Source organism: Danio rerio, chromosome 3 (genome assembly GCF_052040795.2).
Source record: "Danio rerio strain M-AB ecotype USA chromosome 3, GRCz13ab, whole genome shotgun sequence".
Taxonomy (NCBI): Eukaryota; Metazoa; Chordata; class Actinopteri; order Cypriniformes; family Danionidae; genus Danio; species Danio rerio.
In genome coordinates this window covers 39,515,637-39,531,245 of record NC_141023.1, presented here as the reverse complement: position 1 = coordinate 39,531,245, position 15,609 = coordinate 39,515,637, and the positions used below count along the sequence as shown (strand labels likewise).

General features: G+C 34.5%; 1 protein-coding gene and 1 long non-coding RNA gene across 11 annotated transcripts in view; one reads left to right on the top strand and one right to left on the bottom strand.

Moving 5' to 3' along the window:
* The window catches only part of cacna1ha (calcium voltage-gated channel subunit alpha1 Ha), a 264,933-nt gene that overhangs the window by 36,237 nt on the left and 213,087 nt on the right, over positions 1–15,609 (bottom strand). For 4 of the 10 annotated variants that reach the window (XM_087244885.1, XM_087244884.1, XM_087244889.1 and 1 more), the window contains 5 exons: positions 13,097–13,282; positions 12,706–12,823; positions 6,235–6,390; positions 3,041–3,122; positions 1,390–1,598 (listed from right to left, as the gene is read on the bottom strand). In XM_087244885.1, the coding sequence (XP_087101011.1) occupies positions 1,390–1,598; positions 3,041–3,122; positions 6,235–6,390; positions 12,706–12,823; positions 13,097–13,282 (751 nt within the window). Of the gene's footprint in view, positions 1–1,389; positions 1,623–3,040; positions 3,123–6,234; positions 6,391–12,705; positions 12,824–13,096; positions 13,283–15,609 lie in introns of all 10 variants that reach the window. The other 6 variants (XM_087244886.1, XM_087244887.1, XM_087244891.1 and 3 more) reach the window with 2 other exon arrangements.
* Positions 8,942–11,405, top strand: LOC147845971 (uncharacterized). The gene is made up of 7 exons (XR_015481078.1): positions 8,942–8,987; positions 9,266–9,303; positions 9,598–9,625; positions 9,827–9,880; positions 10,192–10,308; positions 10,415–10,518; positions 11,097–11,405. It is a non-coding gene; the product is annotated as an uncharacterized LOC147845971 (long non-coding RNA).

Genomic DNA, 15,609 nt, shown 5'->3' with positions numbered 1-15,609 from the left:
TTCTGAGGAAACTTAGATTGTTTCGGGTTTGTAGCTCTATGATGACACTGTTTTATAAACTATTTATTAAATTTGTTTTATCTTTCTGCATAGCAGGCAAGATCATTTGCTTTCCTCAAAAACGGAAATATAGCGAAATGTAGTAAAAAAAAATAAACCATATTTATAGTAAAAAGTGTTTTTTTATTTATAGTGTTGTTAGTTTCATACTGTTTTGAAAAAATAAAACATTTATATTACTTTCAGAAAGAAAGTTTAAACATTCGAACCAAAATAAACATTTGATTTAATCAGCCCACAATATTGTCAGTATATTGGCTACTTTGTATGAATTCGTACAATTTCACTTGTATAAAAATGTACGATTTGTTAAAGGGAGATGTTGCCCAAATTCCAACAATAAACCTAACCCTTATTGAGGGAAAAACAAATCATACTAAAATATACAAATGAGGTTAACACCTTATTTTGATGGTCCGTTTGAGTATTAGTAGACTGGTTTAATATGTTGATACTGCTCATTCAACAGACATTTAACTGACTATAAGAAACTTTGTAAGAACATGTCAACTTACAATAACCCTAACCCCAACCTAACAGTCTAATGAGAATTAGTCGGCATGTGGATGCAATGAAACTTAAATACAAACGGACCATCAAAATAAAGTGAGATCATACAAATATATATGTAATGAATTTGACACTCAAAAAGTTACAAATTGCTGTAAGACTGCATTGTTTTAACAATTAAGTAGAAAGTGATTATATTCACACTGAATACATTGGACACATCTAACCATTATCATTTAACAATATAAACTACCTGTCAAAAGTTTGGGGTTTTTTAAATAAAATTATTCTGTTCATCAAGGCGGCATTTATTAAATAAAAAAATCTAAATTTGTAAAATTTTTAATAAAAATTTCTTATTGTATGTAGTTTCAAGTGAAATTATCACTCCAGTCATTGTTGCTTTTATTACTATCACAATTGATAATAGAAGACTGGATTAATGAAGCTGAAAAATTCATCATTAAAATCACTTCAATAAATAATTTAATTAAATTATAAACTACTTTTGAACAGTTATTTTATAGTGCAATAACATTTCACAGTTGTACGATTTGTACTGTATTTTTAATGAAATAAATGCAGCATTGGTGAGCAGAAGAAGCTTATTTTAAAACATTTAAAAATCCTACTCACCCCAAACTTTTGACCGGTAGTGTAGCTAATTTAAATTTAAATAATACTGTTAAGTTTTCATTCATCCCACCTTAATTTACCTCACTGCGATAAAAAGGTAAATAATGTTATTAGGTGATTACAAAACTGCCTGAAACGATCAATCCATGACACCACAATAATAAACAAACAAGACTTTCTTACCAGGGACTTCTGATCAAAAGCATTTGGATCTATGGAGACAGCACTGCCCCGTCTGGACTCGGTCAAGTCAAACACAGACTCGGGCCCCAGAGAGCTCTTTGGAGTGGGCATGGGTGTGGCAGCAGTGCGCATGATGATTGGTGGAGGCAAAGTGCCACAAGGATCCACATGCCCATTGGCTGACAACATCAGAGAGTAGAACTTCAAGTCTGGATCAGAAATTGAAAGGGGTTCTAGAATACAAATTATCACCATGCAGGAATTACTTAAAGCATGCAAAGTTGTTTTTAAGTATGCTCATACACTCATCGGCCACCTTATAAGGTACACTTGTTCAACTGCTCAATAACGCAAATTTCTAATCAGCAAATCACATGGCAGCAACTCGATGCATTTACTGTAGGCATGTAGACATGGTCAAGTAGACCTGCTGCAGTTCAAACCGAGCATGAGAATGGGGAAGAAAGGTGATTTAAGTGACCTTGAACGTGGCATGGTTGTTGCTGCTGCCTGACGGCCTGGTTTGAATATTTCATAAATCTCTAGGGTGTACAGAGAATGGTCCGATAAAAGAAAATATCCAGTGAGTGATGGTTCTGTAAGCACAAATGCTATGTTGATGCCAGAAGTCAAAGCAGAATGGCCAGATTGGTTAGAGCTGACAGAAAGGCCACAGTAACTCAAATAACCACTCGTTACAGCCAAGGTATGCAGTCGAACACGTCAAACCTTGAGGTGGATGGACCACCAGCAGAAGACGACACCAGATGCCACTCCTTTGAGCTAAGAACAGGAAACTGAGGCTACAATTCATACAGGCTCACCAAAACTGGACAATAGAAGATTGTAAAAACGTTGCCTGGTATATAGAGTCTCAATTTCTGCTATGACATTCGGATGGTAGGGTCAGAATTTGGCATCAACAACATAAAAGTATTGATTTATTCTGTCCTGTCTCAATAGTTCAGGCTGGTGGTGGTGTAATGGTGTGGAGGATATTTTCTTGGCACACTTTGGGCCGATTAGTACCTATTGAGCATCATGTCACGGCTTACCTGAGTATTGTTGTCCATCTCTTTATGACAACAGTGTACCCATCTTCTGATGGCTGCTTTTAGCAGGATAACACGCCATGTCACATAGCATTAATTATCTCAGGCTGATTTCTTGAATATGACAATGAGTTCACTGTACTCAAATGGCCTCCACAGTCATCAGATCTCAATCCAATAGAGCACCTTTGGGATGTGGTGGAACGAGAGATTCGCATTGACAAATCTGCAGCAACTCTGTGCTGCTATCATGTCAATATGGACCAAAACCTCTGAGAATTATTTCCAGTCTCTTGTTGAATCTATGCCATGAAGGATTAAGGCAGTTCAGAAGGCAAAAGGGGGTTCAACCCGGTACCAGAAAGGTATACCTAATAAAGTGGCCGGTGAGTGTATACTCTACTTTATATAAAATAGATGCTCAATGAATTTAATGTGACTCTGAAAGACCACTGCTGTCTTTAATGGCATCTATAACGGACTAAAGTCTATGTCTGAATGAATGACTAAGAAAAATTGATGTAGTGTAAAAATTGTTCATGCATGCACAAAAAGTAATTTTGCATGTTAATAACATTTTATGAGTAAAAGCAAGTAACCTGAACTTTGCAGCTGCTCCATTTTCTCTTCAGAGTTCACTGATGTCTTTTCCTCATCTCCGTCTGACTTGTTAGCATCTCCCTGCAAAGCACAAGAGATTTTATGGACAGCTCACAGTGTTTCAGTAACCGCTGAGCCCAGTAAAGCTTTATTCTGGATGCACTGAAGCCAAACAGGAGACGCGCTCTCTCAGAGGACGTCAACAACAAACTGGCCTTCACTCAGTCTCAGCCTGCTGTGCATTCAGACAGCTGCAGTGCCTGCATCATCAGTGCCCTGCTACTTTGTCTGTCCTCTTTTTCGGCTGGGTTGTGTGAAGTTGGTGTTTGTTTTAGCCTTCGCAGGTTTACACCTACTAATAACAAGTTCACAATTCACACAGTCCCCGAGCATGACAGATGGGCCAAACGCTGCAGCACTGTATCAGCAATGCACTTTAACTCCCCAGACTATCTGGCAGAAGCAGATACTTAGTTTGTGCACAAATCTGCATCCTCATGAAGCCAAATGTCTGTTGCACAAATGCCACAGGTTAACCTGGAGTGACCATCCCGTATATTACAGTAGCTACCAGGTTAAATTTAGTTCTTAATTTATACATATTCATATAATTCATTTATATGAAATTACCCACTATACCCTTTAATAGTGCACAATTTGAGGCAGCAAACATTTGCAAGCCATAGTGGATGTTCTGAAGTGCACTCAGTCAATCCCACAATGCACTGCAATAACCAGTGTACAACTGATGTACATTCAACAGTCAGAAAATACCCATAATAATGCACTGTGAACGTTTGCATGTGAATGAGTTTACGCATCAGACTACGGAATGGCATTGACAGCTGAATCCTATGGGTGTAAGTTTTATATACATTAATTATTAAATTAACATTTGTACATTTGACAGAAATCTAAATATTTAGTTTGATTATTAATAGACAGATTGATAAGCGTTAAATATCTATCACAAGGTCGGTCTGAGGGAGTTATCAACCGGCAAAGCACAATCAAACCAACATCCCTTTCAGTGCACTCAGCTATTTTCAACCACTTCTTTAAGTTGAATATATTAGTGGACAAACAGGGGCGGACGTAGGGCCTAGGCAATTCCAGGTATGCGGCCCTAGCATGAAACTTAAAACACTCACTTTCTTTTTTGTAAATAAACTGCATATTAAAAATATATTTTATATGGAACCATATTCTTTTAAATGTAAAATTAAATGCAATAAATGAACAATTAAAAAGCAAGTTCACAAACTAACTATTTACAGTTAATTAGCCATTTTTGTGAGTAGATTTGAATACTTTCATGTGCAGTATGAAAGGAACATTCCATTAGTTATGGGGGTCTTCAGGTTCGAAAATAAGTAATAACTTCAAAAAATAACCTTAAATGATAACCTTAATGGTTTTAGACAGATTTTACAACATATGATAAAAAATATACAGTTGATGTCAGAATTATTAAAAGTATTTTCCAAATGATGTTTAACAGAGCAAGGACATTTTCACAGTATTTCTGATAATATTTTTTCTTTTGAATAAAGTTTATTTGTTTTATTTCGGCTAGAATAAAATCCTTTTGTTATTTTTTAAATCAAAATTGGTCAAAATTGTTAGCCCCTTTAAGCTAGATTTTATCTTGATAGTCTACAGAACAAACCATTGTTATACAATAACTTGCCTATTTACCCTAACCTTACTAGTTAACCTAATGAACCTAGTTAAGCCTTTAAATGTCACTTTAAGCTGTATAGAAGTGTCTTGAAAATATATAGTTAAATATTATTTACTGTCATCATTTCAAAGATAAAATAAATCATTTATTAGAAATGAGTTATTAAAACTATTATGTTTAAAAAAAGTGTCATAAAAAATCTCTCCGTTAAACAGAAATTGTGGGAAAAAAATAAACAAGGGGGCTAGTAATTTAAGGGGGCTAATAATTCTGACTTCAATGTTATAACAGATCTATATAATTAATGTAGGCTTCTTGGGATTGGTCGGGCCCCCTAATTCCCCAGGGCCCTAAGCAACTATTTACCTCGGTTCTTGGCTAAGTACGTCCTAAATGATAAATGTAGAGAATAGTGACTGAGGGTAGGGTAATAGGGTATACTTCAGAAACAGCTTTTATGATGACGTTTCATTAAGTATTTATTTAATTTAATTTTTATTTTGGTAACACTTTATTTTGATGGTCCATTTGAGTATTAGTAGACTGTCTGCTTAATATCTGATGATACTGCTCCTTCAACAGACATTTAACTGACTATAAGAAACTTTACAAGTAAATTTCAACTTACACAAACCCCAACCCCAACCTAACTGTCTACTTATAATCTATCGAGATTTAGTTGGCTTGTAGATGCAATGTCACTTAAATTCAACAAACGGACCATCAAAATAAAGTGTGACCTTTATTTTTTTCTACAATTCTTAAATAATAATTCTAAATATAACTGCAACCACTATAAAAAATGATTAAAACATTGACATCCAATCAGAAGCCATCTTGTGTTAAAAAAGATTAAGATGACAGAAATGTAGCATGCGTTTGTAATAAACATTGCTTTTGTGTATTGCTTTTAATGAATAAATATGTGTCATTATAGCTATTTTGTATAGTTACTGTTTTTGATGGGTACATGCTTTAAATGTGTGGAACAAATTGTGAGGGTTGTAAAAAGATCTTTCTGCTTTTTAAGTTCAATTCGAGTGTTTCCATAAAATAAAATAACTCTTGATTTTTTGAAGTACAGATAACAGATGTTTTCAAAAAACTGCATGACATTCCTATTTTACACATGGAGGAAAATGTTAGGCAAAAGAAAGGGCAAAATGCATAAACCATTCTGTTTGTAGTTGAACAATTTGTATTGTAAATACTTTTTGTGTACCACAAAGGTTGTTTTAGATTTACAGTGCTCAGCATATATAAGTACACCCCTCACAAATATTTTTTACCCCTCACAATTATTTATTATATTATTGATTTTTATAATTTTTTAAGGAGGTAAACACCTGAAAACATATTTCTCATGTTGACTGCGGCACTGTGTAAGCAATTCCATTTAACTCAACAAATCTAGAAAGAGCAGCAACTTTGTTCACAGATCTGCTTTCTCCACAAAAAAACAAAAAAAGTAAAACACTTAAAATAGTGAAATAGAATCTTTTTTGTTACCTCCGCCTGAAACCCTTCCACTAAAATGGCCACCAGTAGATTAAAGAGCACATAATTCCCAAACGTCATGAGGGCAACAAAATAAAGAGCCGCCCATGGGCTGGTGGAAGCCATTCCATTATAGAGGACCACGTTCCAGTCTTCCTGGGTCAGAATCTGAAACACAAACGCAAGCAGTTTGTATAATAAATACAAGAGGACTGGATGAAAGGGGGAGAACTGTGTATTCAATAATGTGCAATATATAGTAGTGCTTTGTCTAGTGTTTTCCTGTGTCAGATGTGTTTCAGCAGTGAATAATACACACACATTTGATGACGTTGGTCCAAATAAAAAGTGTTTTTCTTTTTTTTGATGACATTGTACAATCTATCCAGAGTTGTACTGTAAGTAGTTCGCTGCCATAGTCTAGCAATTAAGACTTAAAATCACAGAATAATGTTTGATAATGAAGTGAGAATAGCTGCTGTAAACGTGCATGGAACAAAAAGACAGCAGTGCGGATTTGGCAACTCGGCCGAATCGCAAGATATTATGCTGATGCAAAAAGTACTGTAAAGCACACAAAGGATTTACAATGTAGTGAGCTGCAAAGTAGAAAGATTTGGGGTTCATGTGTCGGATTTACGGGGTAAACAAATTGTTTTTCAAATATTTCTCAAGAGCTATTTAATGGAGAGAATGATTTTTCCAACACATTTTTGAACAACTGTTAAATAACTACCTAATTTATTTTGTCATTGCCATGATAATAGAGCACAATATTTTACTGGTTATTTTCAAGATATTAATGTTCAGCTTAAAGTGCAATCTAAAGGCTTAACTGAATAGCTACTTTGCAGCTCACTAGTTTAAGTTTACGTTTAAGTTTGTTTGTCGCCACTGTTGTCACTGGCTTGCTTGGTTTGGAACTTGTGGAACTGCGCATCAATGAATTTGGTCTTCAGTGGCTGCTTCCAGCAGTGAAATTTATATCACACTGAACAGACCTAAACTAACTCTAAAAACTGAACTTAAACAGTTTCAATTTACTAGAACTTCTATGTTAAGCTTCTTTGACACAATCTACATTGTAAAAGCGCTACAGAAATAAACATGAATTGAACTGAAGGTAAATAGGTAGTTAGGTCAACAGTGGTTTGTTCTGTAGCCATTTGCAAAACAAAATCTAAAGGTGACCTTGATTTTGGCAGTTTTCAATATTTTCAATATATACACTGTAAAAAATTTCCAGGTTTTCACAACAAGTTACTGTAATTTTTCACAGTAAATTACATTAGTATCCCTTCACAGTATTTAACTGAAAAATTCACAGTAATATGTTGTATTCATAATTTTATTGTGAAATTACGGCAGGTAGCATGATTACAGCAAATTACTGTGAAAAGGGCTATATCTTTTGCACCTTATTTATAGAAATTCAAACCTTTTTTAACTCAACGTAGAAATTAATACAAATGAACTTTTAACAGATAATAAAAGAATGTTATAGCCCCCAAAACGATTTGGTTACCAACATCTTTTTGGTTGTACTGCACCTTTATTTAATTTTATACAGTTAACATATAGGAAATAATATTTAATGAACAACTGTGTGCTTAGCCAAAACATAATAAACTGGAATTAATAACATAATAACATAATAAACTAATTAATTAATGAAACCAAAGACTGTTAAACAGCCAACAATTATTTCAATGTCAGGGTAAATGTCTGCTTTAGACGGTTTCATGAGTATTGGGCACCTGTCATCGCCTGGAGGTCACTAATCTCAGAATTAAATATATATATATATATATATATATATATATATATATATATATATATATATATATATATATATATATATATATATATATATATATATAATTTTTTTTATCTATATAAATAAACCACAGATTAGAGTTTTAAACAACTACTAGCATGAAAAACAGTTAAAACTTCATTTTCGGACGCATATAGAGCCATCGAAGACGGGGCAATTGTCCCAATGTCTAGCCTGAAGACAGGCGCCTCTCGGCGGATACATGAGTAATAAGCGCCGTTACCGCCTGGGAGGTCATAGATCTCCGCTACCGGCAAAACACACTTAAAATTACACACAATCTTTACTAACAATCCAAAGATTTGAGTTTTGAAGAACTACATTCTCGCATGAAAAAGTGTTAAAACTTTATTTCATTACATATTACAAGCAATATATAATATTATTTGCCTTCTCATCCACCATTACAGCTTGATGCAGCTTGGTGCGAAATGAATCCTGGGAGGAAAAAATAATAATTTTCAATACACTCCACACGAACTTTATTCTTATTGTTAAAATCAGAGATATGTAATATTTTGAATGGCGAAGAAAATAATTAACTTTATATTTCAATCAATATATTACTTTTGCACTGCTTCGGTTCAGGACTCGTGTGACATTGAATCAGATTCAGATATTTTATCAGACGTGTTCATGAACTCATAGTCATCAACAAGCAATTCGTGTACAAGCAGTATACGAACCAAGCAATATGATGAAATATTAATTAATTATATGTTTGCGTCTTACAATATTATACAAAACGTAATCGTTTTCAGGCGAATTCGACTCTTTACTGTTCACTTAAAGGAGCCGAATTCGACTCTTTACTGTTCACTTAAAGGAACCAATTCATTTAACAGAACTGACTCGACTCGACCGCAAACAAGCGCCATCACTACAGACAACGCCTGCCTCGTCTCTTCACCAAACGGATTCATCCTCGGTAAGTGTTAAAATATGACTTTTGTCCGTTAAATGATTGTTGTATGTGTATTTCTGTATAGTGCATGTCATTTAACAGGAATTTACCGAGTACTTTAGTTGTACTAGCATGTACAGGTTTTAAGCGCGCCTTTTTTAAAACAAGAAATTAACGACGCCAGATGGTGCTTGTAGTGTTTTCTGAGGTAACGTTATTAGCATAACGTTAACGTTAGTTCCTGAAAAAAGAAAGGGAATTTTATTTAATTAACTTCTTGTTAACTGCATTTTCTGTTTCAGTACAAGACTGAAGTAAAGGTGAAATGACCAAAGTTAAGGTAAGCTCTGACCTTCATTTAAGTTAACGTTACGGTTAGTCACCATCATGTACGTTCATTTTGTTCACTGTAACGTTAACGTTAATTTAGTTAAATAAACTAAACTCATTATGAAACAAGTCTTAACTGTTTTATTAAATGAGGCTTGTAATACAATTCAGTTGTATTCTTTTAAACTAACACTAACACAGTACATATTGGATATTTCTCACTGGTGTTAATGCATTGCTAACATTTACTAATGATAACTAATTGTATAATGTCACTAACTAGATTTTATTTTTTGGTGTTCAGGTGTACCTGATAATAGCTGAAGTGTGAGGTGAGTGTAAATTCTGAGCACACAAATATAACCTAAATTCATTATCACAATCTAAACATATATATATATATATATATATATATATATATATATATATATATATATATATATATATATATATATATATATATAGTATGTGTGTGCGTGTGTTAGGTTGAGTTATTGTACACTTATTATATTCATATTTTTTTGCACCCACAGCCATTGATGTTGAAACACTGATGCTACCAATCAACCCTCGCTTGATTATTAAAGGTAATGTTGATGCCTTCCTCATTTTTATTAGATTTTTAAATGTCAGGTTTTTCACAGATTTGTTGTGAGCAGTTTCTTGTACAAACTCTTTTTCTTCTTCCAGAAGTTCCACCAGTACCTCCAGTAGTAGTAAATATTAGACAAAGATTTTTTTAAACTATAGTTTTTATTTTTATTAGCAATTTTACTGGGCATGTGTGTTTGTTTGCTTGGTTTTTAATAGGCAGAGCATGGAATGTCAACTTTGTTTCTACAAACAAATTTAATTATTCACAAACACCTCTAATTTAGTCCTTCTTTCCCCCTTTTAGTCTTATTCCTTGGAGGGTCGAGTAGTCATGGGACCTCACCTGGATTTCACAACTGACTTTGGATCTGGTCTGAAACTGAAGTATGCTGAAGATGCCTTTTGCACTCTGGAATTTAAGGTAATGTCTACAATAAATATTGTAACTGAGGGCTTGTTTTGGGGGGGTTAAACAAGGAATGTATAGGAGCACAAGTCATGACTCCCCTTTTCCCCTTGTTATAAAGGGCCGTGTTGCAGACTCAATTTGTTTGTCTGTGCTGGAGACCAGAGGGGAAGCTGTCTTTAAAAGGATGGGGCTCTTATACCATATGTGAAGTTACCTATTCAGGTGAGTGGATTACATGCAAGTCATTGCAAATGCATAAATAGTGGGAAATTTTTACTGGGCAGCACAAATTAAGTGAAACTCAAAAAACGTTGAAAAATATTTGGAATATTTGCAAAAAACTTGATTAAAATGAATACAACACAAGTGCTGTATCACTTCAATCAAGTTTTTTTTGCAAAATTTTCCTAATATTTAAATCATGAAAAATTAGCTTGATGCAAGAAACATCCTGCTAGTATTCAAGAGCAAGTACTGTGATGCATGTGTTAACTTTGCAATAAGTGTGAACCCAGCATTAGATTATAGTCTGTAAACAAAAGGTGTAAATTAAATCAACTGTTTTAAAATGCTCTGCCTAGGTCATTAAAATCACTATTTGTTGTTGGACTGTTCTTGATTGTGTGTTTGTGATGGAAATGTTTTTCAGATGTTTTTGTTTAAATGATTGCAGTTTGACTGAGCTACAGTATTGTCAGCATGTTCAAACTGAGCTAACAGTAATTTTGCTCTCTAGTGCAGCAGTAGTGTCCCAGTAGTGTTGTATGAAGCTAACTGTTTGTCTGCCCTTTTGCTTATAGGTGCTTTTTGGGCACCAGTTTGGAGATGGAAGACAGACGAAGTCAAAGAAGCAGAGAAGACACATCAACCAGCAAGTGTGTAAAATTATCAGGAAAATGATTGACCTTGAATAAATATATAATGAGAGAGAGAGAGAGAGAGAGCGCACTCTGAAGCACTGCTTTTTATATGTATGCTACATATAATGTCAGATTTTTTTATTAATATGTTCTTATAGTATTTTTTTGAGGCTTCACCTTCACCTTTTGAAAGTTTTCTGAAATATTTACACAGATGTCATTAAGCTGTTAAATAAATCTGTAAAATGTATGTGTGTTTGTTTTTATTTTGATTTTAGAGTCTTTTCAGATCACCCAAAAATGAAGATTCTGTCGTCATTTACGCATCCTCAGGTTGTTTGGACACAAAGAGGAATATTTGATATTTTTATTCCTGTGTTTAACAAAAAAAAATAATTTTTAACAGAGCTGGAACAACCTGAGGGTGAGTAAATCAAGATAAAATTTTCATTTTTGTGTGATCTAAAATTGCTTTGAAATTTTACAGTACCAAACTGTTAAATTACAGTAATCCGGGATATAACTGTAACTTTACAGTTAAATCAGGTATTTAAACTGCAACCTACTGTTAAATCACAGTAATTGTTTTGCAAATTCACAGTAAAATATAGTTAATTCTACAAGATAATACTGTGAAATCACAGTAACGGACTTTATTATCTACTGTAAAGTTACAATATATGGTTGTAATTTCACAATAATTTAATGTGACAAAACCACAGTAAATTACTGTGAACTACCTCACAATAATTTACTGTGAATTTACATACAGTAATTTACTGTGAAAGTAATGCAATTATTAGCCAGTAATTTACTGTGAATTTAAGGTCAAATTTGCTCTGTTAAACATCACTTGGGAAAAATAATTAAATTTGACAGGAGGGCTAATGATTATGATGCTTATTTCTCCATTTTCAAACATTTATTTATTTTTTCAGAAATCAATGATAATAGTCACATCGCATTTGTGATTTATTTATTTTTTTTACAATTTACTTAATGAACTGTATCAAAACTCGACTAATTCTTTAAAAACCTTATAACTTAAGTTATAGGTTGAAGTAGAGCATTATCTTTTTCTTAAGAAACAAAAAAAAATCTGTAAATTCCAATCTTTTATGAATTTGAGGTGCATAAAAAAGCCTGTCACCATTTTACAACCTGTCTTAAATAGGCTTCGCTCAGCACCTCATTATTTAAAACATGAGCTTTATGTGAGCTTTATGCATTCCACCATTAAAGACAAGCACCTACATTGCACAATAAACTTTATAGCCTGTGCGCTAATGAAAACAATGCAATGCACTTACTGCATTTGGGGAAATGTTATTAAAATATAAAGACACATGCAAGACTCTGACCATTTGTAAAGCCACAATACCAACTCTGGCAATAAAGTGTTTCATTATTTTGATAATACAAGGCTTTATCATTGCTGAAACAGATCTGAAAATACAAGGTTACCTTACTGAAATGAACTAACTAACAACTAAGAACAGCTCTATACATAGCACAACCCTGGTACAGCCAGTACTGTTTCTATTCTGACCTGAAACACAGTGACAATGGCCCACAGCAGGGAATCAAAGTTTTTCCTGTCCGGAATAGTGTCTCCATTCTCCATCTTCAGGCTGAATTTGCATCCGAACAGATGCATTCCGAGTATGCTTTACAGACAAAAGAAAAAATAAAAGCATTTAAATTTAACTGAAAAAAATTCACAATTATGTGCAACAAAAATGAATGAATGCAGCATGCGTTATCTAATACAAACTGCAATTATTTTAATTTTGACTATAATCTCATAGTCTTATAGTCTGTCTAAATTATAGTCTTATAGTTTTTACTACAGTCTTAGTATAGTTTTATAGTCATTATAGTTAGAGATGCTGCAAATCAAGCTCAGTTATGATTGAAGGAGTTATTGTTGTGTTCTTCACCTGAAAGTGAAGATGAAGAGCATGAGTAGCATGCAAAATGTTGCCACATTGTCCATGGTCTTCATCAGGACAAGCAGCTGTCTGCGCAGGGCAGGGAGGAAGCGCACCAGTTTGAGCACCCTCAGGAGACGAAAAGTCCTCAGCACCGAGAGACCACCATCCGCATGACCGATGATCTCCCATACACTGACAAAGAAACACATGGTTATGCTTTATATGCGTGAGGTAAAGGCATTCAGGATTACATTTTATTTCTGTGTGAAATCTAAAATGTTTACTTTGCTAGCGCACATTATTAGTCTTTTGGTGAACAATTAAACTGTTTAATTAAAAGTTGGTTTAAGTAATCTTAAATCAAAGCTTGAGCATTTATTTCTGCATTTGTTGAGATGTTCCTTCTGATGACGTCATTTAGACAGCTTCTTCCACAATATTCTTAACCACACCCCTCTTACCAATAGTTTTCCATAAGGGAATGATTTGCAAAACAAAAGCCCCACCCCCTACTCCCGCCCCCTTCCGTTTCAGTAGGGAGTACCTCAACATACTGAAGTAAAAGTCTCAGCAATGTCCAGTTTACACAGACTTTAAAAATTCATAACCTCAACATTGTATATGTTTAAGTATTACTTTTTATGCTTTTTGTTGACATTAATATGGATCTTTTTAGCTGTTTTTCCATCAGTTATGTACATCAGAGATTCATGTTACATGTTGATGAACAATGTTTATTTCATGACTTCAATTTTATGCATCTTACAATACTGCTGTTTAGTAGCTGTGTGACTGACACTGAGCACCTTCTATAGACTGATACACTTTTTCTGCTTGTGGGAAAAGTTGTTTGTGCTGAGCATTGGTTCATCTTTCTCATCACCACCTGCATATGGCTGTGTTAACGTGTCTATCTGTCTAACAAAAGATGTGTAGATGTTGGTAGTTGAAAAATAGAAATATTACTTCTATAAACTATACAACTTAATGAAATTTACTGAAAAAATGTGAAATTACTTTTACGTTTGTACTGTATTTTTAACGGTGAAATACTAGCAACCACAGCTGCCAGTTTTTTTACAGTATAGATAGACAGACAGACAGACAGACAGACAGATAGATAGATAGATAGATAGATAGATAGATAGATAGATAGATAGATAGATAGATAGATAGATAGATAGATAGATAGATAGATAGATAGATAGATAGATAGATAGATAGATGGATGGATGGATGGATGGATTGATGGATGGATGGATGGATGGATGGATGGATAGATAGATGATTGACAGACGGACGGACGGACAGACAGACAGACAGACAGACAGACAGACAGACAGATAGATGATAGATAGACAGACAGACAGACAGACAGACAGACAGACAGACAGACAGACAGACAGACAGACAGACAGACAGATGATAGATAGACAGACAGACAGACAGACAGATAGATAGATAGATAGATAGATAGATAGATAGATAGATAGATAGATAGATAGATAGATAGATAGATAGATAGATAGATAGATAGATAGATAGATAGATAGATAGATAGATGGATGGATGGATGGATGGATGGATAGATGATTGACAGACGGACGGACGGACGGACGGACGGACGGACAGACAGACAGACAGACAGACAGACAGACAGACAGACAGACAGACAGATGATAGATAGACAGACAGACAGACAGACAGACAGATAGATAGATAGATAGATAGATAGATAGATAGATAGATAGATAGATAGATAGATAGATAGATAGATAGATAGATAGATAGATGGATGGATGGATGGATGGATGGATAGATGATTGACAGACGGACGGACGGACGGACGGACGGACGGACAGACAGACAGACAGACAGACAGACAGACAGACAGACAGGCAGGCAGACAGACAGACAGACAGACAGACAGACAGACAGACAGACAGACAGATAGATAGATAGATAGATAGATAGATAGATAGATAGATAGATAGATAGATAGATAGATAGATAGATAGATAGATAGATAGACGGATGACAGACAGACAGACAGACTGACAGACAGATGGACGGACGGACGGACGGACGGACGGAAGACGGATGACAGACAGACAGACAGACAGACAGACAGACAGACAGACAGACAGACAGACAGACAGACAGACAGACAGACAGACAGATAGATAGATAGATAGATAGATAGATAGATAGATAGATAGATAGATAGATAGATAGATAGATAGATAGATAGATAAATGTAGAGACAGACAGACAGACAGACAGATGGACGGACGGACGGAAGACGGATGACAGACAGACAGACAGACAGACAGACAGACAGACAGACAGACAGACAGACAGACAGACAGTTAGATAGATAGATAGATAGATAGATAGATAGATAGATAGATAGATAGATAGATAGATAGATAGATAGATAGATAGATAGATAGATAGATAGATAGATAGACGGATGACAGACAGACAGACAGACAGACTGACAGACAGACTGTTTGATT